This window comes from Meleagris gallopavo, chromosome 2, assembly GCF_905368555.1.
Source record: "Meleagris gallopavo chromosome 2, MGAL_WU_HG_1.1, whole genome shotgun sequence".
In the NCBI taxonomy this organism is placed as follows: Eukaryota; Metazoa; Chordata; class Aves; order Galliformes; family Phasianidae; genus Meleagris; species Meleagris gallopavo.
Genome location: NC_139405.1, coordinates 49,818,231 through 49,840,971, shown reverse-complemented (window position 1 = coordinate 49,840,971; position 22,741 = coordinate 49,818,231). Strand labels below are relative to the sequence as shown.

Genomic DNA, 22,741 nt, shown 5'->3' with positions numbered 1-22,741 from the left:
GAAGTACATATCTTGAGTTTTGTCAGAATCTGATTTCTGGCTAAGGGCATGATGACATCTGTCAAATATCCAACAGTCAAGAGTCTCCTTTGAAAGCTGTTTTAGCTTAGTCTTCTTGATTTTGCTTGTACATTCTTAGAAAACATGTTTCTTTATAGAGTAAATTACAGAATATTTTTAGGTATATTCCTGTACGAAGTATCAGTAACAAAATATCAGTTCAGTGCAAAACTCCAAGCCTGAGTAGTACCATTTCCGTTCAAGTACTGTCATTTAATAAGAACTATTAAGAATTATCAAAGTGTTGCCAAATTTGGTTAAGTTTCAGATGAGTTGAATTTATATGTTTGATTCAAAAAGGATTTCCTTCAGATTATTATATATCACAAGAAGAGTATACTCTTAGTCCTTCTGTCTTTCAATATACTATATACTGTAGTTAGGAAGGTTGGTTGTGTCAGTCTGTCAGAAATTTTGTAGTTTTTCAGACCAGTTACAATTCAATTTTCTGCAGCTTCATCTCAGCAGTGGCTGACAAAGATGGCAATGTGCAATCCATAGCAGATTTTTTTAGTTGTATAAGTGGTGGCTGGGTTTTACAGTAATCAGTGCAGTGTATCTTCATGTACCCACTGATTCAATTATATATTGTTACTCTAGCTGATGTAGATTAGGAATGTGAATATAAAACTCTGTTCCCTCTTATATAGCCAGGTTCTTATGCTAGAGTAAAAATGTCTGAATGTGTTTAGTAAAACCTTAGAATAGACAGATTGTCAGAATCTCTTGTTTTTGTTACGTATTTAGAAGACTCGTAGAGTGAGCAGTGTAGTTTCCCTCAGCATTCCACTGTGGGCTTCTTAAAAATCTTTTTGTTTCATTAGCTATGTTTTTAATCCTTACTTTAAGCCTTTTTCAATTGTTCATCCTCATCTGTAATGACTTCCAGTGTTGTATCTTTATGTTCGTGTAGAGTAGTCTTGCTAGAGCTTCACTGTATCCTTTTTGCCTCTCATTTCCTTAAAACAGGTGTTCTGTAGTGATATACCTTTATAAAGATAAGTATTGAGACCCCACGTTGTTGAGTGCTTATTTACAGGAGGAGTGACAGTACTGGGGCTTTACAGATAAAAAAGTAATATTCTCCTTTTATTTGATTCTGTAATGAGCAACAATGTACACGAAAGACAGTAAACTGGAAGTAGCCTTTCTTTAAACAGTGGAACAGTAAAGCAGTATCTCTTGGCATGAAACAAATCTGAATTCTGTGCAGTCTAGCAGGCGTGTGATTGTGTAAGTGGGATGTGTCACTGTTTGTGCCTATTCTGAGATAAACTCATTGTTTATTGTTAGAGTGCAAATGTGCTTATCTTAGTAAGCCGGATCCTTTGGAGAATAAGGGCTTAGTGTGTTCTTATTGTCTTGCAGACAAGATAGTGAGACAAGCTGGCAAGCTGAAAAATGCTTATGTCTGTGAAGTGGGCCCTGGGCCAGGAGGAATTACCAGGTCGATTCTCAATGCTGGTGTTCAACAACTCCTCTTGGTTGAAAAAGATACTCGATTTATTCCAGGATTGCAGGTATCAATTGCAGAATGATTCATATAAATGTATGCCTGAACATTTTAAGAACGTGGAAAGATTCAAAGTGTCTTACTTAGATCAGTGCATTGAAAACAGGTTTGATACTTTGACTCAGATCAGAGCTATCATTTGCTTGAAATGAAAACATGTACTATGGCAATTAATTGATCCTGTCTTATGTTAACAAGTACTCATTGTCTCTTTCTGACATGATGCTGCAAATGAATAACAGTTGTTTGTTTTTTTTTTTTAACATGAGGATATTTCAAGTGCTTTAAAGAGGCTATTCATGAAATAGTAGTTTGAATATTGATGTCGTTCAATCTCATTTTTCATTTTAATCCTAACAGTTTTGCCTTAAAGTTTATAAAATTCTGACCATATATCTCCAGTTAAAACAATTCAGTGTAGGTTCGCATTCAGGTACAGAAGAATAAAACAAGCATTTATTTCATATCTTTCTTGATTTGTATAACAGAAAATGTCAGAAATTAAGTATAAGTCCCCAATTGTTATTTTATAAATGTCTTTTTAGGTATTTATAAGACGCTGATATAAAGCATGCAGCATTTTTCATTGGCTGTCTTTTTGTCTGTGATCTCTATCACAAAGCTGAAGTTGGGATCCTCTACTCAAAAATGGAAACAGTGAAGAACATATGTGTTCAGAGTAACAGTTTACACAAGCTGAGTCTGTCAGTTCTGTCTCACTCTTAAAGAAACACAAACGCCCTATGCCATATGCCCTAATACTTGTTAGGCTGGAAAGATATATGAGGAGAGAGAAGGTGCTCTTAGTTAGAGAGTAGTTTGAATATGCAGTTCTTCCAGGGAGCACACTTCAGGTTTTTTTAACCATGCCCTTTGGTTTTTGGTTTTTTTACACCCTTTCACTTGTGTGTGAAGAGCAAGAGGATCTACATAATGGAAAATTACTCAGCTCACGTACTCAGTGCATAAGTGCTTCTGGAACCATGTTAGCTGCACACATTGGCCTTAAAGTGAAAAAAGCTTCAGTGACTTCCCTCAATTTCTGATTTCAGATTGAATGTATACGATCATGATTTTCTGGTGTCAAATGCATTTCTCAATTATGTTAAGTATAATATTAAATAAAACCTGCATTTCTTCTGACACAGAAACTAATATTAACAAACAGTAGAACATATTTTAATAATCCTTTGTGTAGGTGGCTCTTAGTTTCCTCTTGTACTGTTTTCTCAGTTTACTGATCTTACATTATCTTTCATCCGTTTACAGCACTTGGAATAGCTTCAAAGAAGGATTTGACAAATCATGGTAGAGTAGTGAATTTGAATGCAATATAATTGCCAATGTAATGCTGGAAAACTCATTAAGTGATTTGGATTTGTGGTTAGATTTGTTTTTCTGGTTGAAAATAATTGTACTTAAATCATGTGGAATCATAAAACCATAGAATAGCTTGGGTGGGAAGGGAACTTTAAAGTTGATGATCCAAGTCTGTGCCATGAGCAGGAACATGTTCCGCTGTAATAGATCCAGAACCTTTCCAAAACTTGCTATTTGCAATACCTATTAATAATGCAGAGTTTGTTAATCATTTTTGTGGACGAGAAACTTGTCAACCTTTTCAGGTTTGAATTTCCTCTTAGGAATTGTGCAGCTTTGAATAATAAGGTTTTAGATACATACTGAACATTTTTCACCAGTTGCTTGATTTTTTGAAGGTAAATAATTATTAAGTGTTCTCAGTTTTAATTGCTACTGTGTTTTGTATAATAAGGTATATAGCAGGGGTTTTTCTCATGCTGTGGATGATGCTGAAAATCAGAGTAGTTAATATTCACTGTAAATTCTATTTGCTTGTATACAAACAGATGCTGTCTGAAGCAGCTCCAGGAAAAGTACGCATTGTTCATGGAGATATTCTGACATATAAGATGGAGAGGGCTTTTCCAAATCACTTAAAGAAGAACTGGGAGGATGGTTAGTATTTGGGCTTGTTTTGGTTTCATTTTAAGGCTTCTGAGTTAAGTGCAAAGGTAAGCACTGTGTGAACTCCAGCTGTGACTTCATCTTCTTCACCTGGGAAATTCCAGGCCATATTTACTTTGCTGCAAAGATTCACAAAAAAAAAAAAAAAAAAACCTGCCAAATGGGTGTATGAAGATATAGTATGGCTTTAAAAATCTACCTTTCTTGAACATATGTGCACACAAGTTACCGTTGTCTTTGGAAATAATCAATTAGAGGTATACTTAATTAGGTATACTTTACTGTTGCCATATGAAGATCTGAAATACTTGTAGATTTCAAAAATATACTTATCTGTTGCTGGTATTTGAGAAAAATCACAAATATCCTAGAAATATCTTAGTCTAGGAAGTGAATAATAAAACTGTGCCTAAAACCCTTGGATTTGATATTGTCATCTGCCATTCATGTAATTAAATGCTGCAGTAACTAAGAAACAGCAACACTTTCTTCTGTCCACCCCTTCTGCAATACCTACTATGTGCTGTATAACATTTCCATTGATGCAATACATAATTGAACAATACATATAACTTTGCATGGCTAAGGAGCAGTCTTGTGCTAGTTAGAAAGCTTTCTGATTTCATATAGGTCTCTGTGCAGAGCTCTCTCTTTAATTTGATCTAAGTTACAGTTTTGACTCCCCTGAGTCTCCAAAGCCCGTGGGATGAAACATGTTGGACAGAATAATGAGTCTGGCTGTTTTCTTTGTATCTGATAGTCAAAGTTGAATGAAAACAAAAATGTCTAAATTATGTATTTCTGCTATTCTGGAGTAGCTCAGCTGAAATCTATTGATCAGCTGAAAATTGGCTGAAAGCTACTAATTTATTCTAATGTAAACAAGAACAAAACCTAACTTTTTTTTTTTTTTTTGCAACTAACTGCCATAAACAGTAACAGTTTTGTCAGTCTAAGACAAGTATAAATGGAAAGGCATAATTTTAATGTGTCACAATAAAAATTGTTTTAATATTTTAAGTCTAGATTGATAGGCTCATATGTTTGTTATGTAAATATTGTTTCATGGCAAATCTTATCCAAAACTTTTCGTCAGTTGTTTGTGTTGTTTTTTTTTTTTTTCCAATCAAATGTGAACAGAGCCACCAAATATTCATATCATTGGAAACCTACCCTTCAATGTTTCAACTCCTCTAATCATCAAGTGGCTTGAAAATGTTTCTAAAAGAGATGGACCTTTTGTTTATGGAAGGACACAGATGACACTGACTTTTCAGAAGGAAGTTGCAGAGGTAAGATGCTATTGTTTTCCCTAAATTTTAATTAAAAAAAAAAAAGTGTGTGTGTATATATGTGTGTATATATATATGTATATATATAGACAGTCTTAGTAGATAGTAATGTCACAAAATACATGGGGTGAAAGAGAAATCCATTCCTTGAAATAAAGAAAAAATGCAAGTTTGGAAGATTTTAGCATTATTTCCAGTTTTGATTAAACAGTTCAAAGAGGAGGAATGTTTGGTTTAGGCTGTGGAAACTGACTCTAGTTTGAACAAGACTTGAGTTCAGAATTATGAACGGTTTTCTGTCAGCCCTATGAAAATATAAAAGCATCATCTGTGTTCTATCACAAATTGAGGTTTTTAGCATGTCTCAACAGTCAGATTCTTAAAGAACGGCGAGTTGATTTGCTATGTTTTGGTGTTAAAACTAGGTAAACTAATATTAGGAGGACTTCACCCAGAATGCTTTCAGACTTAACAGTTTATTTCTGTTGCCATTGTATAAAACCATACCATAAATCTGGAGATTTGTTGTGATTCTGTGATTCTTACCTGAATCCCAGTTGCTGGGTTTTAGTGTTGTTTTTTTTTTTTTCTGGTTTTCTTGTTGTTTTTATTGTTTTTTAAAGAGAGGAACTGTTCATCAGTCTGAATAACATATCAGTACATGTTACAGGATGTCCTGTAGGAGATGAGCTCTGCAGAAAAGGACCTGGATGTCCTGGTGGACAACAGAATGGCCATGAGCCAGCAGTGTGCCCTTGTGGCCAAGAATGCCACTAGTATCCTGGGGTGCATGCTCTTTCTAGAGCATGACCAGCAGTTCAAGGGAGGTGATCTTCCCCCCTCTGCTCTGCACTGGTGAGGCCATGTTTATACTACTCTGTTCAGTTCTGGGCTCCCTAGTTCAAAAAAACAGGAATCTCCTAGAAGGAACCCAGTGGAGGGCTACAAAGATAATTCAGGGCCTGGAGCATCTTCCATATGAAGTAAGACTGAATAACCTGGGTCTGTTCAGCCTCGGGAAAAGAAGACTGAGTGGAGATCTGATAAATGTATAGAAATATCTGGAGGGAGGTGGGAGGCAAATGGATGAGGCTGGGCTCTTGGTTGAGTGTAGCGATAGGGCAAGGAGTAATGGCCTAAGACTTGAACATAGAAAGTTCTGTACTAACTTGTGGAAGAACTTATTTATGCTAAGCATGATACAGCACAGGAACAGGTTGCCTGGAGAGGTTGTGGATTCTCTTTCTCTGGTGATATTCAAGACCTATCTGGACATCTAACTGTGTGATGTGACCTATTGTAGGGAACCTGCTTAAGCAGAGGGCTGGACTTGATGCTCTCTTGAGCTCCTTTCCAACCCCTGCAATTCTGTGATTCTATGTGATTGAATTTCCATCTAATTAGCTGGGAATAGGAAAAAATGTTTTCTCTATGCAACCTAAATGTATATGTTGCTTTAATTTTTATCTTTTATAATGAATATTATAAAAATTTTACTCTGTTCTTTACTGTATGCAAATTAATTATTTATACATACAAGTGGCATGTCTGCTGTCATTTTGGGGTCATAGAAAACCAGTCTTTGCTGTTACTGCTTTAGCTCTGCAATCAAGTTTCAAGAAAAGTACTGAAGTTGTTCCAGCAGATGGCTCTAGAGATCACAGGGGACAAACGTTTGTTATGACGCGAGCAGGGTTTTTTAATTCAGTTCTGAGCTTAGGCATTAAAAAATCCTATTCTGTTTTCCAGAAGGACTTCATGTCATCTGAGATTATACGTTGTTGAAAAATATGGCTAATGGACTAAGATAGAAAGTGCAAAGTGATGATTAATAATAAACAAAGACTTGTGACAGCAGTGAAAAAAGTGGCATAGTGCTGAGATCGTAAGTGGACTTTGTACTTTCTTTTTGTAACCAGCTGCATATGCTGATGGTGACATGCAGATTATAGTACTTCTGTACCCAACATAGCTCAAACGAGATGCAAAATGCCATGCACTCTTAAATTCTTTGTACTTAAAAAGCTAGGAAGTTAAGAACACTAGGAAGTGGAATGTTACGTTCAAGACTGTACAATTAAACAGTGTTAATTGTTGTTGACTTTGCATTCTGGGACATCTTGATTCGTGTTTTCATGCTTATTCAAACACAGAGCTTCCTCTGATGCAGAAATTTCATAGTTTGTGGTTTGTGTTTTCATAATGAATGCTCATTTGGGATACACTATTTTGTTTTATGATTTGAAGGAATGGTAATCTTTCTTGTGGCACTCTGAAGTAGCTTAACCGTTGATATTTGGCAACTACAGGCGTATTCTGTACCAGCAAATACAGAACAGTTTAACACAGCAGAAAATTTAAAAAACTTATTTATTGATATTTTATGTATCTGAAAGGAAAATTACTTGAAAGCTTGGTATTCTCACTGATCCTTTGAAGCTAAAAGCCTAAATACTGAATGAAGTAAATTTGGTTGTATATACCATGAGTTCAGTGGAAGGGTAACATGCTGTAATGGAACGGCCCTGTGTGCTTCATAATTACTTCTGATAACTTGATGTTAATGGTGAGAAAATAAATCAGTGTGCCAATTCATAGTCAAGCTAGTTTGTGCTATTATATACAGGTAAAAAATACCTTTGCATTTCTTGCTAGTGATAATTTCCTGCTTTTCTGTTTCTTTCTAATTGCTACACTGTCAGGAGTTATGTTGGTATAGGGCTATTGCTACTGATTTCTCTATTCTGATACGATTTGATTAAATTGATTACAATTATTGATGAGAACCAGTAGTTACGATTTATATACTGAGTTTTAAGGCCTATTAAGGAGGATAAGACCAGATATTTACAGTATAAAAATGATGCTTGGAAGTTTGAGTGAATCATTTTGCCTCTATAGTTTATTTTTGTAAAATTGTTTGTTACTTTCTGGAAAAAAAATCCTTGCCAGAAATTCCTCAGTAATTCACCTCAGATTTGCCACCTGGGCTGGGTACTTCCTGACCCACTTGTATTAAAATGAATCATAATTCAGTTTAAATGGAAGATCTCTGTCAGTGTCTGACTTTGAGTAAAACTGGCTACAGAGTGTAGTTCACCTGCTGCTCTGCCAACAATGTGTAGGCTGGGCCATATACTATTAGAAGTCTAGAAGATAGGCATATTAGAGGAGCAGAATGCTTAATTTGTGTGTAACACTGCTGTCTAGTTAGAATGCTAGACAAAAGGTGCTAAGAAATTGGAAAAGAGTTCAGGGTTTTGAACTATGAACAGAAGAAGACTTACCACGTTTTCTTAAGTGGTGTAAGTTGTGTATAAATACTAGTGTTCTGAAAACAAGTAATTGGCTTGTGTATTAGGATTGATTTGATATTCGTAGAATCACAGAATGGCCCAGGTTGGAAGGGACCTCAAAGATCATGAATCTCCAACCCCGCTGTTGCATGCAGGGCCACCAATCTCCCCATTTAATACTAGACCAGGCTGCCCAGGGCCCCATCCAATCTGGCCTTGAACACCTCAGGAATGGAGCATCCACAGCCTCTCTGGGCAGCCTGTTCCAGCACCTCACCACTCTCTCTTGGTAAACGACGTCACCTTGATATCCACCCTAAACCTTCCCTCTTTGAGCTTAAAACCATTTCCCCTTATCCTGCCATTATCTACCGTCGTAAAGAGTTGATTCCCCTCCGGTTTGTAGGCTCCCTTTAGGTACTGAAAGGCTCTAATTGAGGTCACCCTGCAGCCTTCTTTTCTCCAGGCTGAACAAGCCCAGCTCCCTCAGTCTGTCTTTGTAGGGGAGGTGCTCCAGTCCCCTGCTTTGCCAGTTCTTAATTCTTTGTGTAGGTTGATTCCTGTGATGGATTTTGCAGAGTGATTGATAATGGATTTTTAATATGTGCTTATGAAAAACATAGCTTACTGAGGGACAAAACAAATAGTTGTCCCTGAGGAACATTGAGAGGAGTTGATAGTGAGCATCATTTAAAAAGATGTCACATACCACCTTGACTGTGTTCCGTGTTATGTTGTAGAATCAGTGTTTTGATTCCTGCCTTGAAGTTTTCATAGTACATAGGTACAAAAATGTTGCCTAGTTAGCTGAACTTCTGACATGGTTGACTTACTGCAGTTTCAGATGATATCCACACTTTAAAGGTAAGTAAAAAAAAAAAAATTTTTGAGAGCTAAGTGGGAAACAACCCAACTACCTAAATAGCTCAGGTTACAGAATTACTATTCTTAGCATTTTTGCTAAGTGCCATACCCAGGTATGCTCCTGCAGATGTAATTGAAGTAATTTAAGATGGTACTGCCCAGAGGTGGATGTTCTTAAGTTATTCCCTCTGTAAACTGAGAGGCAGGAACTAAGCCTAAGTCTTGTTTTTATGGAAAGTAGACTTGCTTGTTTGAATTGGCATTTGAAGAGCTGTAAGTGCTGTCCATTTCATTTCCATTGCAGAGTTAGGACATGCGTATCTGATTGCTTTTTTCTTAGACTTTCTAATCAATTTTCTTTGTTTTGTTTTTATTTATTTTTAATAAATTTCCTCTGAAGCAATAAAAGTAGCTTTAAGTGCTCATGTAGGCTGAAAGAATTTCTGAGTTTGCTTTCTGAGAAACTGTTGGAAAGGATTTTATTTGTTCCATGCTAATACTTAAACTGCCTTTTAGGAGACTTGTTGGAAAAAGAGGGAGAAAAGAAAAAGAGAAAAACTTAAGCAATGGGTTTATTTTGTTTTTCTGACGTAGTTTGAGCAGTATTTTTTCAGCATGAATTTCACATGAAACTATATAATATACAGATGTTATTAGATATGTAAACTTTCTTTAAAAATTAAGGTAGTTTGTAAATAAGATGAGAAATCTTCAAAATTCAGTTGTTACCTGTAAACATTTGAGAGATGTTTTACTGAGAGTTTTTTTTTTTGTTTAAGTCTTGTTTTTGCTAGCGAGACAAGCAGATAGTGGTTCATGCCAGCTTTTAAAAGTATAGAAAACCTCTTTTGTCTGGGTGACTTATTGATAACCTTTGTAAGAAATTCCATGGGAAAATTAGAGAGCTGCTAATTTGAACTTTAAGTATTAAATGCTTGTATTGTTAGGTATCTAAACTTAAGTAGATTAGACTTACTTGCATGCGTAGTAGGCGTAGATGAGTTTATGACAAAGAAATTTTGTTTAGTATCTGATTTTGAGTTTACGGAGCTTTAATTTTGGAGAAAAAAGGAAAAAGAAAAAAAAAAATCCACAAACAGTGGAAGGGAAGGATGTGAAAATATTATCCGCCAGCACTGTTTTGATTTGAATTCTGCCATGACAGTGGTTTAGTCTTCTTGTGTTCCCATACAAATTTATGTTGACATTTATTAAGTTCTGCAGAAGTTCAAGGAGTTCCTTTCTGTGTACTTTTGATTAAAGGACTGGGGTTGTGAATTAGCATGATATCATGATGAAATGGTATTACATAGGAGGATATAGTTCAAGATGATTCGGGCTTAAACACTGATGTGAGCTCTTAAGAGTTAGTTGGTTTTTTTTAATTTGTCTTTGATTATAGTGATAATCAAGCTTTCGTGTGATTGACAGTTTTGTCCATTCAGTTTCACTAATTCATGTGTTTTGATTCTTCAACAGAGGCTTACTGCTAATACAGGAGGCAAGCAACGTAGCAGACTGTCCATCATGTCTCAGCATCTCTGCACTGTTGAGAACTGCTTTGTAATACCAGGCCAAGCCTTTGTTCCAAAGCCAGATGTAAGTTTTGTTATGTTCTTCTGATTTTATTGTTAATTTTTCAGTTAGGCACTGCATCTGATTTTCAGGCAGGAAAGCAGTTGGGTTCTCAATTCAGCATCTCCATACTACTAAGTAGGGTGTTTGTGGTGTGCGTGAAAGTGAAACATCCACGGCTCAAGAACATTTTTTTCTTTTTGCTTACTGAAAACTTGTGCTTTGATGTTTAAGTCTATTTGCAAGATCACTGTAATTCTTTGGGTGTTTGTGGAGATTTAAATTTCTTGGCAGGGTAGTCTGCTAGAATTGCAGCATCTTTGAAAAGCTAATTATTTTACATTTTGCAGTTATAGGCAGTTTAAAATTGCCTGGAAAATTTGTTGGGTCTTCTAAAACACCCTGATTAATAAAAGCTTTTCAAATGCCACAGATCACTATTTTTACCACATCTGTAGTCCGTGTATTTCACCTTACTCATCTTCAGCATTTTGAACTCCCTCATATTTGCTATACTAGTTAGTCACCTACATCCCACTCCCTGTTTAAAAAAGTAACCATGTTTTCTCTACTTTGTCTGTTCTTTAGAGGAGAAAAGCGTCTTTGCTATCCTCTTATTTCCTGCTACTATTTTTTGTTGTTTTAATAAATCCTTTAGGATTACAGGAATCAAGAATGTGAAAATTAAACTGCATTTTTATCACAGATCTATCTTTTTTTCTTTTTCTTTTTGTAAAAATGTGTGCATGACAGTAAGTAGGATCTGTTTGCCATGAGTGCACATGGAAACTTACTTGCTCCTTCTGAAAGTTTCTCTTAAAATGGTTGGTTTGGCTCTTTAACAAGTCATCCTTTCCCTTTTTCACAGTCTCTCTGTGGGTCGTTTTATTCTTCAGGCATATCTCTCGAGAACCTGTAGAAGGTCATTCTCTTTCTCTTATTACATTGAATTTTACAGCCTATGTCTGTGCATATTCTGATGACAATGTAGAATTCCTGTCCAGACATGTTGCATTATTATTTGTGACAACAGTCTATTGTGAAGAAAAATGGCCATTCCTGTAACTTGTTTTTTGCTTTACATTTTTGTTTGCATTTGTTTGTATTTGTTTTGCGATTTCCTAGTCCTCTTTTTTTTTTTTTTTTTTTTCCCCAAAAAATAGCATCAGGATTTTAATCTGACTGTTAAGTATGTGAAGTATTGTACAGTAAGACTAAAATTTGAATTTTGTGGATGCAGTATGAGAATGTATTAGAGCTGTAGTAAAAATATTGTGCCATCTGTGTCTCAGCACTGGGTAGCTGTAACTGAAATTCCCATTTTCCTGTACTGAATAGGCTTCAGTTGACTGAGAGGGAAAGATAACTCTATGAAGGTGTGACAACTGTCTGAGTATAAGCAAATCCTATAATCAGTTGTTGATTAGTTGAATAAGGACCTCATAAAAAGGCAGTACCGCTAAGCTCAAATGTGTAATTATTTAATATATTTCTTTGATTTACAGCAAATACAAATTATATTGCAAGAGCAGATAATGCAAGCTTTTCAGGAAGACCTGACACCTGTTGCACTGTACTTTGTTTCCTTCTCACTCGTGTTGTAGCTTCATCTCCTGTTTTGTTCATTTATTTTGTACTGATATGGTTTGAGGTGTTGCTGTTGCTGATAGAACCTCTGTCTTCATAGAAAGCTCTTGCAGCGTGTTGTGAATAATGTAGCTCTGTGCTTGACTTTTATTTCACAGGTGTCCAAACAAGTTCAGGTACTTCTGTGTAAAGTTTTAGAAAGACAAATGTGTTGCTTATGTGATTGAAAAATACTTCATTTTGCTTGGAGTATGCAATTGTTACATTTTTCATATGTATAAACATCTTTGGTTCCTGTTTTATGAATGTCAGTTTTCATTCACATACGCTAGCAGTGATCACAGCATAGCGTCGTGTCAGGCCCCAAACAAAGGGTGAAGAAAAATGGTTTCTGGGAACGAGTTATTTACCTCATTGGCTCAGTGAATGAATGATATTTTAACAATATCTATGAATATTGAGTCATAATGGGCTTCTGTTTTATGAACAAGATGGTGCTGCAATGCATTCTGTCTTAACGATGAGCAAAAAGCCAAATTTTCTTTCCTTATGTCTCTGCAGTATAAAGTAACTGCTGATAAAAATAGTAGGAATAGTACAAAAGAAGCTTCCTGATGAATAGATAGGAAACTTCAAATGGCTATGTAACAGTCGTAATAAGAGCAAGATGAAGTTTGAAATTTCTTTCAGGGAATGCAGACACTAGAACAAAGACTTTACATTATTAGATGTAAAGCGTTTGACTTTCTAAAACACTGTAACAGAAGATTTTACTTTTTCCAATAAACATTAGAGAGATAGATAACATTATGGCCTCTTTACACTGTTCTTGGGAATTTGGGGCTAATAAAACAAGAGCTGAAAGTTGCATATAAATATACCAATTAAATAGCAGGTAGTTTTGTTTGAAGACTTGTCCAACGTTGTAACGTTCCTGAATTTAAGGGTCTGCATCATATCCTCTTACCTGTGCTAACAAACGGGCATCAGTTTGGTTCCTGTTCAGTGAAATGTTTAAACAGGACATCTGCCAATGAACACTGACAAACAAAATCTGTTTGTTGAAAGAAAAGGTTAAAGGATCTAAGATAAGCAATCAAAAGAGTTAACATATATATTTAAGTGTAATAGCATTCTCGTTATCATATTATATATTACATTTTACACTACTAAGATATCTGGGACTGGGCCTGAAACATACCTTAGTGGAATAATTAAAAGTAGCTAGAAAGTTCTTTTAGAAGGCCAAAAACATTCAAGGCAATAAATGGTAGCTGAAGGCTACTGGATTTTTCATGTAAACAGATGAACAGTTTGTATCCCACATTACAGTTTGCAGACTTTTTCACAGTCACAGTTACCTTTCAGTTGTACTGCTCCTCAAGTCTAACACTTGTGATAGATTAGCAGCAATGAAGAGTGCCCAACTGGCATTTCTTTAACAGTAATAAATGAAACCCACAGCAGGTGGCAGTTTAGGGTGAGATGTTTTTGGCAGCATCTGAATGATACCACTGATTTTCCTTCCTAATACTCAAATGCTGTGCAGCTGAGGTTGGGAGTGCAGGTTTTTGTTGTTGGTTTGGTGGTTTTCTTTTTTGTATTGGGCAGTTTGTTTCTTTTTTGCTTTTCATTGTTGTTGTTTAGAAAATCTAAATGTTACCATGACAACTTTGAACAAAAAATGAAAGACAGATGTGTCCCTTACATAAAAATTGTTGAATTGGGCTTTTTTGGACAGAGAATGGTTGCTTTTTTTCCTTGCATCATAGTTCTGTTACCAGTAGCCTGATTTCACTAAAAAGAAGTGTCTTTGCTGTAACAAGCGATCAGTACATTAAATGTACTGTTGCTTATGCAGAAATAATTTATTTTTCTTCAGTAAATCTTATTTGGAAAGTCAAAGAAAATGGTTTGAAAAGTCAGTCAAAAAAGTACTCTTGCAGCAGACTCAAGCATTGCTTCTTAACTTGTTCTTTTTGCATATCACTAGGAGGAAAATACCTTATGTAAATATAATTGCAGCCCAGATGTAAGAAAATTTAGGTGTTACACGTTCTTTAAAGTAATCAGAGTACACTTAGCATTAAAAAAAAAAAGCCTCAATGGATAAAAACAGTGGTATTTACACGTAGTCCTTCAGGTTGTAACCTGCATTGCTTTCCTGCGTTGTGGGTGGGAGATGCTGCTGCTTTGGAGGATAAATCCATGCTCCTTGCTGCTTTTTAAAGCAGGAAGTGCAGAAAATCACACCTGCAACAAGCAGAAACCCTGCTGAAATGAATCCTATATAAACCGCTCCTCCCGGTTCGTGTTTACTGCTCTCTGGAATGGTCTGGTCCAGAAAATTGGAAATGATTTCTCTTGTGTACCAAGATGTTGGTACCAATCCGAAAATTCCTGCGAGAATGAAGCAGACTCCTCCAGCAAAACAAGTGTGACTTTTGCTATCGGTGTCCCCTCCCAACTTTGTGCATTTCATTCCAACTGTAGTGATGCAGATCCCAAAGGCTGATAGGATGCAAGACAGTACCATGGTGGTTCGTGCAGTCTGGATGTAGATAGGGAGAGACAGAACGGAGTATTTCAGGGTGCAGCTGAACATCCCGGTGCTGTACCACGTGCAGTCCATCCACAGACCTTGCATCTGCGTTATAGCCGTTATGATGTTGGAACCAACATCTGCATTTACCTTCCAGTTCGGTAGCAAGGTGGCTGCGATGTCTCCAAAAGCGCCAAACAAAGCCAGCATAAAAGCAAAGAACTGCAGACCAGCTGATGCCATGGTTATCTGCTGTCCCCTTTTGTCTGCCCACTTCTCTCTTGTAAATGCGTGTAACTGGTCAGTAGCTTCGTAGCCAAGGCTGTAGCTGGCTGTGGGATAGAGAGGAGGGGGAGGAGAAGTGCAGCGAGAAAGAAAAAGAAATCAGCAAACAAAAAAAGCTTGCATTTAAGATCAGAGCTATGTGAATGTGACCCTGCAAGCAGATGAGAGCAGCTGAGCCACTGTATGCAAGGCACTTGGTCGTCAGTGATAACAAACGGACAGTGTTTTAGCATTGCCTGTGAGGGGGAGCTACTCTGCCATACGTGATTGCAAGCCATCAAACAAAACGTGATTTACCAGGGTGGTGTTCAGTTGTAGTATGCAGTTTACAGGCTTACTGGACAACTGCACGTTGTAAGTGGAACATTAAAAACTTGCAGATTATCAGCCATTGTGGAAGAATATTGTGGTGAAAGATATGTTGTACACTCAGCATTTCTTCCATAAGCATTTTGATGATTGCAGCTGTAGCTCCTGTTGACTGTTTTTTAGCAAAGAGCACAGATGATGATATCTGTCACAGTTCCAAGCAACCCTTTATTTCAGCTCTTTAAATACTTGTGTACTTTTTTTTTTCTTTATTAACTTTCCTTTAATCGTTTTTTAAAGGAAAGTGAAATTGTGCTTAGTTTTACTGTATTTTCATAATTAAGTCATATCAGAACATATAGAATAACTTACTCACTTTCACTTAGCGATTCTCAGTCCTCAACATAGACGAGCAGTCTTAGCAAATCTGTCATGGGAGTGAATATGATGTGCTTTTGTCTATAAAATGAAATACTATTTTTAATACTCATATGGCGCTACTTAGTTGTGTAAGAGCATTTTTTAAAATCAGAAACCTATCTGAAATAATCTGCAAATTTGCCTTGAGGTGGCACTTCATAAAATTTGTTAAAAAGCAAAAATGCTGTTCTTGTTTTAAAGGCCAAATTTCACATAGTAGATTAGAACATGTGATTGTTAGGAAGCACCTGTGGGGATAGAATTGTTGCCGTTACATCAATGGGACAATTGAGATAGCAGAGACAGAAGAACAGTTTGAAACTTGTGATGAGGATTAGAAAAGATGTCCTGCATTTAGAGTGGGGCTGGATAATAGGCAGTTCTTGTTTTCTATCGGTATGGAAAAGAAAGGGCAGTCCGTGCACTTTCTCAGACATTCTGTCTAAATGCAAACAGTAATATTGGAATTGGTCTTTAGTAATAAACATTTTTGAAAAGTTGTAATAATAGGGGATACGGTTGAAATGAGTGGAGCACAAAATAACAAAATAACGTAGCATTGTACACTTACTTCGTATTTTTATGCGTAAGACAGCAAGCTTTTGATCAGTATGTCATTAGTGGCATTACATATCAAAAAATTCTCTAATTCTGTAGTATAGGATTAGTCATAAGCTAGAATTTATATATTGAACTTAATTCAGGTAGTTGTTCAAGTATGTGCTCTGTCCAGCATAAATATATGTATATATAAAATGGTTATATTTAAGGTGAATATGATAACAGCTAACCTATTTAAAAACCTTATTTCCAAGTCTTGCCTATTTCAAAATTCTGTCATTTTGTTCAGACTGTGAAGAGCTCCTTTGGCAAATACGTATCTTTTTTTTTTTGTATCAGGCCCACGGGAAAGATGACTTATCTTCCTTTTGCAGAAGGAACTGACATGTTCCCGATAGTTCAAAAGTCATTCAAAATCTTCTGGAAGCACTCAGTAGGACCTCGAGTTAGCCTTTTTATTGTTTCATTTTTAACATTTCAGCTACAGCATGCACACGCAAAGCCAAAGCACTGCAAATGGCAGTCACGCTTTCTAATTAATGGGGTGAACTGAATTAAATGTATGATAAATTCAAGTATAAGCACTGAAAGTGTAATAGAAGATACAGTTATCACGCATTCCTGTTCGTGTAACACTTACTGCTGGATGTGAGGTCTGAGATGTTTTCTTCACTGTCGATGTCCTCAAAAAATAGGGTTTCTCCTGAATAGGACTGTCCCTTCTCATATAAAACTGCATTGACGTGCATTAACAAAATTTCTTGGAGTGTTGTTTTTTCTCTTCTCTACAGCAAGTGCTGTACTGTTGTTTGTTCCCTCTCTTAGTTCCATCTACCAGAGAATAAAGGAGTACTTTGTTTAATGAGTTTTGTTTGACAAACACTTAGAAAGGGAAAGCAAAGAGATTATAGAGAAAAATACGTGGAGGCTCTTAGTGCTAAACGCATAACAATATCCAACTGCTTTGATTAAAGCTGCCAACAGTGATTAAAAGGAAAGAGTAAAATTAGAATCCAAAAACTCTATAGACTTATGAATTTGGGCTGGATATGATTCATTTAAGTTGCTCTGGGAGCTGTAGAGCTGTTTTCTCTCATTATTTTTCTTTTTTCTTTTTTTCATCACATGTAATCTTATTATGAGTTTAAACTTCCTAGGAAAGAACTATGCAATGTATTTTCATTTTTAATTGGAACAGCAGCAGATTTCTCTTCAGCTACAGGTTTTGCTTGTCTGTCCTTGGTAGCTTTCACCTTCTATAGGACATCCTTTACTCTTTCTCTTTCCATTATATATAAAAGAATGAAGGATAAAGCTGCTCTGAAGCTTACATGATAATTGCAGCCTATTGGTGTAGTGGCCTCAACAAGTCAGGGTAAGAAATCATAAAGCTGGGAGAAAAGCCTCTCTGATTGTCACAGAGACGTAACCATAGGTTTTGGTTCTGAGTTCTAGTTTCCCATGTCCACGTCTGTGCTTCAAAAGATTCGGAGAATAGAATTGTTTTACTTTCATTTACCAGTGAAGAATGTTTTACATCCTCAGGTTTGTCTCTGTAGACATTGTGACACTTAATATCTAGTCAGTTGTCACATCCAAGAGAAGTTTCTCTGTTCCCAGGTAAGCACAGGTGTGATGATTCAGGAGCTGCAGTACGAGCAGATGTAATGAGTGAACTCTGGTACAACGTATTCAGTTGTTCTTAAGGATTTTTCTGCTTGTCAGGAGCTTTCTACAATACTAGGCAAACTGGTATGAGCTGCTGTAAATATCAGAAGTAGTGGATAACATGTGCAGAAATGCACGCAATGTCTCATCCATTTGTTTGGAGTGCTTTGGAGCAGAGAGTGTGTGGTCCACAGTGTGATTTCATTAGGCTCTTGGAAGGCATTTGTGGTGCCCTCACAACACTCTTGAAAGAATTAAACTGTTGCAGAGTAAAGAGGAAAGGTCTCATCAGGGAGAAGTGGTTGGCTAGAAGATTAGGTATGAGTAGATAGATAGAAATAAGTGGTCAGTGGAATTGTACCGCAAGTCTGAGCAAATGCTTGTGCTGTGTAGCCTAAAGAGTCTGGAAAAAATGTGAAGATGTAAAATTTTTTGCTCACAAAAATCATGAGAGTAGTCAAGATGAGGTTGAACTTCGAAAAATTGTAAAGGGACCTTTATAGTGCTACTGATTGGATGATAAAATAGCAAATAAATGAAGCTTTAATGCATAGGACGTGACAGGCGAGGGGAGGAACACTGCTCACGTCACACGTGCAGTAACTGTCTCTGAATTCGTCAACCTGAAATGAGGTTTTAGACGAAAGTTCACTGTGTTGCTTTAAAAAGCCTCATCTTGGTGGCTCTTTGTTCCATCAAAAAAACATGGCGAGTAAAGTAGTCAGATTATGAGTAATCCAGTGCCTCTTCATTCTGGAGCAGTGCTCCTTGTGAGGAGATCTGTGTTAAAGAACTGAGTACTATCCTTGGGAAGGAACTCATCTTTTCCAGTATGATAATAAGAAGTTGTATATTATTACTCTTAATGCAGTGCTACAGTTATTTTCTACTGAAGGGGAAACCAAAGTGAAACCTTCACATCAGAATATGGGGCTGTGAGATCAGCATACCTGGTGTGAGACTGAATGCTTGCCTGTAGCATACAGACACAGTGCTGGGGCTGAACTGAGGCTTGGTTGATGGAGGAGCTGCCTTAGAACTATCTTATTAGGAACTCAGACAGTCCGCTTTAATGAAGTGTAATATGTTCTGCTTAGGTTTCAGCTCCCTGTAGGAGAAAATTACAGCTTGGAAAAAGGTACGTGGGTTTGCTTTTAATACAGGCTTATTGCAGGATACATGTGTTACCTATCGTGAGACTTCTGTTGCTAAAAGTTAGCAAAAATTGTCTCATTTAGGTTCATTCTGATTTAGAGCATTGATTTCATCAACAAGGCAACAGACTGAATTATGTTGTACTTTGTCACGTGTTCCTCCTGCCTCACTAGAACGTAAACCTTCTTTGTACTCAGATGCTAAAACAGGAAGGGGAGAATAATTGTTATACTATTGACAGTTCAGGATATATCGGTAGGATAATTTTCATATTCATTATTTTATTAGAATTGAGTATTATTTTGAAGTGGTGGGGCAAAAAAAAGGAAGTGTTAGAAATAAAATTATCCTCAGATTAACTTTTGCGTTCTAAGTGCTCTTGTGTACTCTGTATTGGTTTTCTTAATTCTACTCTCTGTTTTATGTACATTTAAAAGGTTAGTAACAAATAGCTTGGATAATTTTTAAGGAGTGGCCAATTAGAATTGAAAAGCTTTCCCTGTATCTGTCGCTATAGTAACCAGGCAGCTTTTCTGGGGTCCAAAGAAATCAGTGTCTGTAATGGAACAGACGCTGAGGAGTGCTGTTTTCTTTCAGAAGCAGAAATTATTGCCTTCCAGCCTCGAGACTGCAAGTTGAGCTGGTTTTTTTTTTTTTTCCCTTAAATTTTACACTGTGTTCTTTTTTCTTATCCTTCAGAATTTTGTGGTCAAAGATGCAGCTCCTGCTCTCAAAAGCAAAGGCATCTTCATACCTCACTGACATTGGGTTCTGCAAGATTGAGGGAAGGAGGGGGTCCCAGATGGTCTCCAGTGGTTTTCTTGTCCCAAGTTTTGTGAGGCAAATCATAGAATCACTGCATGTCAGGGATGAAATGTATTGTTATATTTCTTGACAAAAACGTAGATAAGCATACGTGCATGTAAATAAGTCTTTGGTATTTCTGTGCATGGAGGTGGTTGGTCATGCAAGGGATGTGTTTACCCTGTTCAAAAAGCTGAAGTGTTCCGACATTCAGTGTGAGCACAAGTTTTCATTGTGTGCTTGTGCTCTTCCTTACAAGTAGGGGGCTGTGGCAAGTGTAGAAGCCCATGAGAAATTCAGAAACTATTTTTGAGAAATTTGCATTTCTCCACAGATTCTGTATGTCAGGTTTTTATTTGTCATCTCACTTCTGAATAAGCTCTTGTGACATTTTTTTAAGCATTTTTATATTTTAGTCATTAGAGCAATTTTACTGTCTTAGTCTTGCAAAAAAGTCTAGCTTACAGAAAAAGTGGAAAGCAAAAAATATATATATATATATTTTTCAGGATGTTTCTATATGATGTAACTATAACTGCATGACATATTGTGTTTTTTATATGTACATCTGTGTATACTGAAGGCAGGATGTTGCTTCAATCTGTTTTCAGACACAAGGGAAGTGGCAGGTCTGTGAATCAAGCTGATATAGGAACTACAAGAGAAAATAACAAATGTCAAAGAGATCTGTGTAGAAACATTCAAATGTGATTTTGGATTAATGGTGATGGTACACAGAGTATGAGTTCATAATTGACTCTGAACACAGAGTTCAACTGTCACTTAAATTGAATGCAGACTTATTTTGATCTGCAATTCCTTTGAATAGATATGAGTTTTAAAATCTTAATATACTGGAAAGTAACTCCTTGGCTCTCATTTTGCCAAAGCCCTAGAGCAACAGAAAATATATAGGGAATAGCTTTGATTTCTAATTATAGTACCAATTTTCTCCAGCTGCCCTTCAGCCTGTTTCTTGAATATTGTCTAATTTGTGTATCATGTCAGAATTGTCTTGTGGAAGGATCTGAAGAAAGAAGTGCTAATTACTTTACGGATGACATGGAAGTTGTGCTGGATGAAGAAAGTGCCATGGGGAAAAAAGCACTAAGTACTAATGGCGTGTGAGCTAATTAGAAATATGTAGATAGCCAAGAAAGACTAGAATACTCCAGGGCTTTGGAAGTTAAGCCAAATCAAGTACTGTGGCAGTGGTTTATCACACAGCTGTTACCTGTCACAGTGTTTTCCTGTGTTCTCCCTGTTTCTTGACGCCTAACCTGTAAACTCTAAAGAAGTGCCATGTCTCAGAGGAATGCATCTGCTCAGATATCTTGATGTTTTGTTTTTCCTTGCAGGTGGATGTGGCGGTAGTGCATTTCACTCCATTGGTGCAACCAAAGATACAGCAGCCGTTTGAGCTAGTAGAAAAAGTGGTTCAAAGTGTTTTTCAATTTAGAAGAAAATACTGCTGCCGCGGAGTTGAGTAAGGAACTTGAAGGAAAAAATCCTCCATTATTTGTCTTTATTCACTCTATTTAAATATGCTATTCAGTGTTCATCAGATCTTCCAGTTTCTGAACAGAGACAAAATTGTGAGCTGAATGCCTCTCTGTTTTTGTTAAATAATAATTACTGTGAATTTTTGTTAGTGTAATTGAAGCTGTTAAAATTACTGGGATAAATTGGTGATCTCTCCAATAATTGAACAAAATAACAACAATAGCAAAAGCAACTGAAAATCAATAGCATTTGTTGAGTTTAAAAAAAAAATGAAAGTCTCAGAATTCTTAACTGACGATTGCAGTCCATGGAGGGAGAATTCGATCTGTGGGAAATTTTACTTATTTGGAGGGATAGTGTCAAAAGGTCAAATTCTTACTTCTGTGCTTCTGTGCCCTTATATGGAGTTGTTATTGCCTCTTTAAAAAGCCCCGTGTCTCACTGAGAGAATTTACTAGCTTCTTTAACTGGTGCAGGAAAACTTCAGTCTGTTCTCCAGGGATCCTGTTAAAACTTGAGCATAGATACATGTCTGACTTGGGATGGGAAAAGCCCTGTGCTGGGCATTGTAGAAATATGTGACAGAGCTCTTGTTAGGGAATTTGAGGCGTAGAGCTGTAGTTTCAGCTAGCTGAAGTTTGCTGGGCATGGTTTTGAAGCAGTTTAGGATGGATGTCACCTTGCTAAACTGCAAGGATTATATGTTGTTATTTTGAAGGTGAACATACATAGAATTTTGCCTTCATTTTCTAGATGGAGAAGTGTTTTGTTTGTTCTTGAGGCAGTGAGTGATTTTGATGTTTGGGATTCAAAACTGAATGCTAATATGCCTGCAATAAAGTTTGAGTATGCATTTGAAATCGGTGAGACATCGAGGTATCCAAGCCAGCTAGGTTTGTATTTGATTTACCGTCTTCATGGAAGAGTGGCTTCAGCTGACAATATAATCAAGAGGCACATGCAATCAGCATGTATATGTCACATAGAATATTTTTGCCAAAGTTTTTTTAAAAAATTGTGTAATGTGAAATAGCTAATAACTGCTGTACATTCTTTTGTGGTAAGGAGAGCGAGTCTGAACTTTTGAGCATCACATATTCCCTAACAGATTATTGGACTTTAGCCCTTGCACGCAGCCAAGAAACACAATCCTCTTATTCTTTAGCTGACCTGAAAAAAATGAGCAACTTGTGGTGCATAATGGGGCTGTTACATTACTTGCAAGATACTGTATGGAAGCAAGGTAATAGAATGAGTGGACATTTGTATTTAACTTCTGGGACCTGAGAGAGATGTGGCGTGTAAGATTAAACTGTTACAT

General features: G+C 36.6%; 2 protein-coding genes across 18 annotated transcripts in view; one reads left to right on the top strand and one right to left on the bottom strand.

Annotated features, from left to right (window-relative positions):
* Nucleotides 1-22,741, top strand: part of TFB1M (transcription factor B1, mitochondrial) — a 32,017-nt gene that overhangs the window by 1,383 nt on the left and 7,893 nt on the right. For all 17 annotated transcript variants that reach the window (XM_085217084.1, XM_010707228.3, XM_010707227.4 and 14 more), the window contains 5 exons: nt 1,429-1,580; nt 3,442-3,550; nt 4,700-4,851; nt 10,491-10,610; nt 21,276-21,403. In XM_085217084.1, coding sequence (XP_085073210.1) covers nt 1,429-1,580; nt 3,442-3,550; nt 4,700-4,851; nt 10,491-10,610; nt 21,276-21,403 — 661 coding nt within the window. The remainder of the gene's footprint in view (nt 1-1,428; nt 1,581-3,441; nt 3,551-4,699; nt 4,852-10,490; nt 10,611-21,275; nt 21,404-22,741) is intronic.
* Nucleotides 13,909-15,181, bottom strand: CLDN20 (claudin 20). Its single transcript, XM_085217085.1, has one exon. The coding sequence runs from the start codon at nt 14,956-14,958 to the stop codon at nt 14,299-14,301; it is 660 nt and encodes a 219-aa protein (XP_085073211.1). The 5' UTR covers nt 14,959-15,181; the 3' UTR covers nt 13,909-14,298.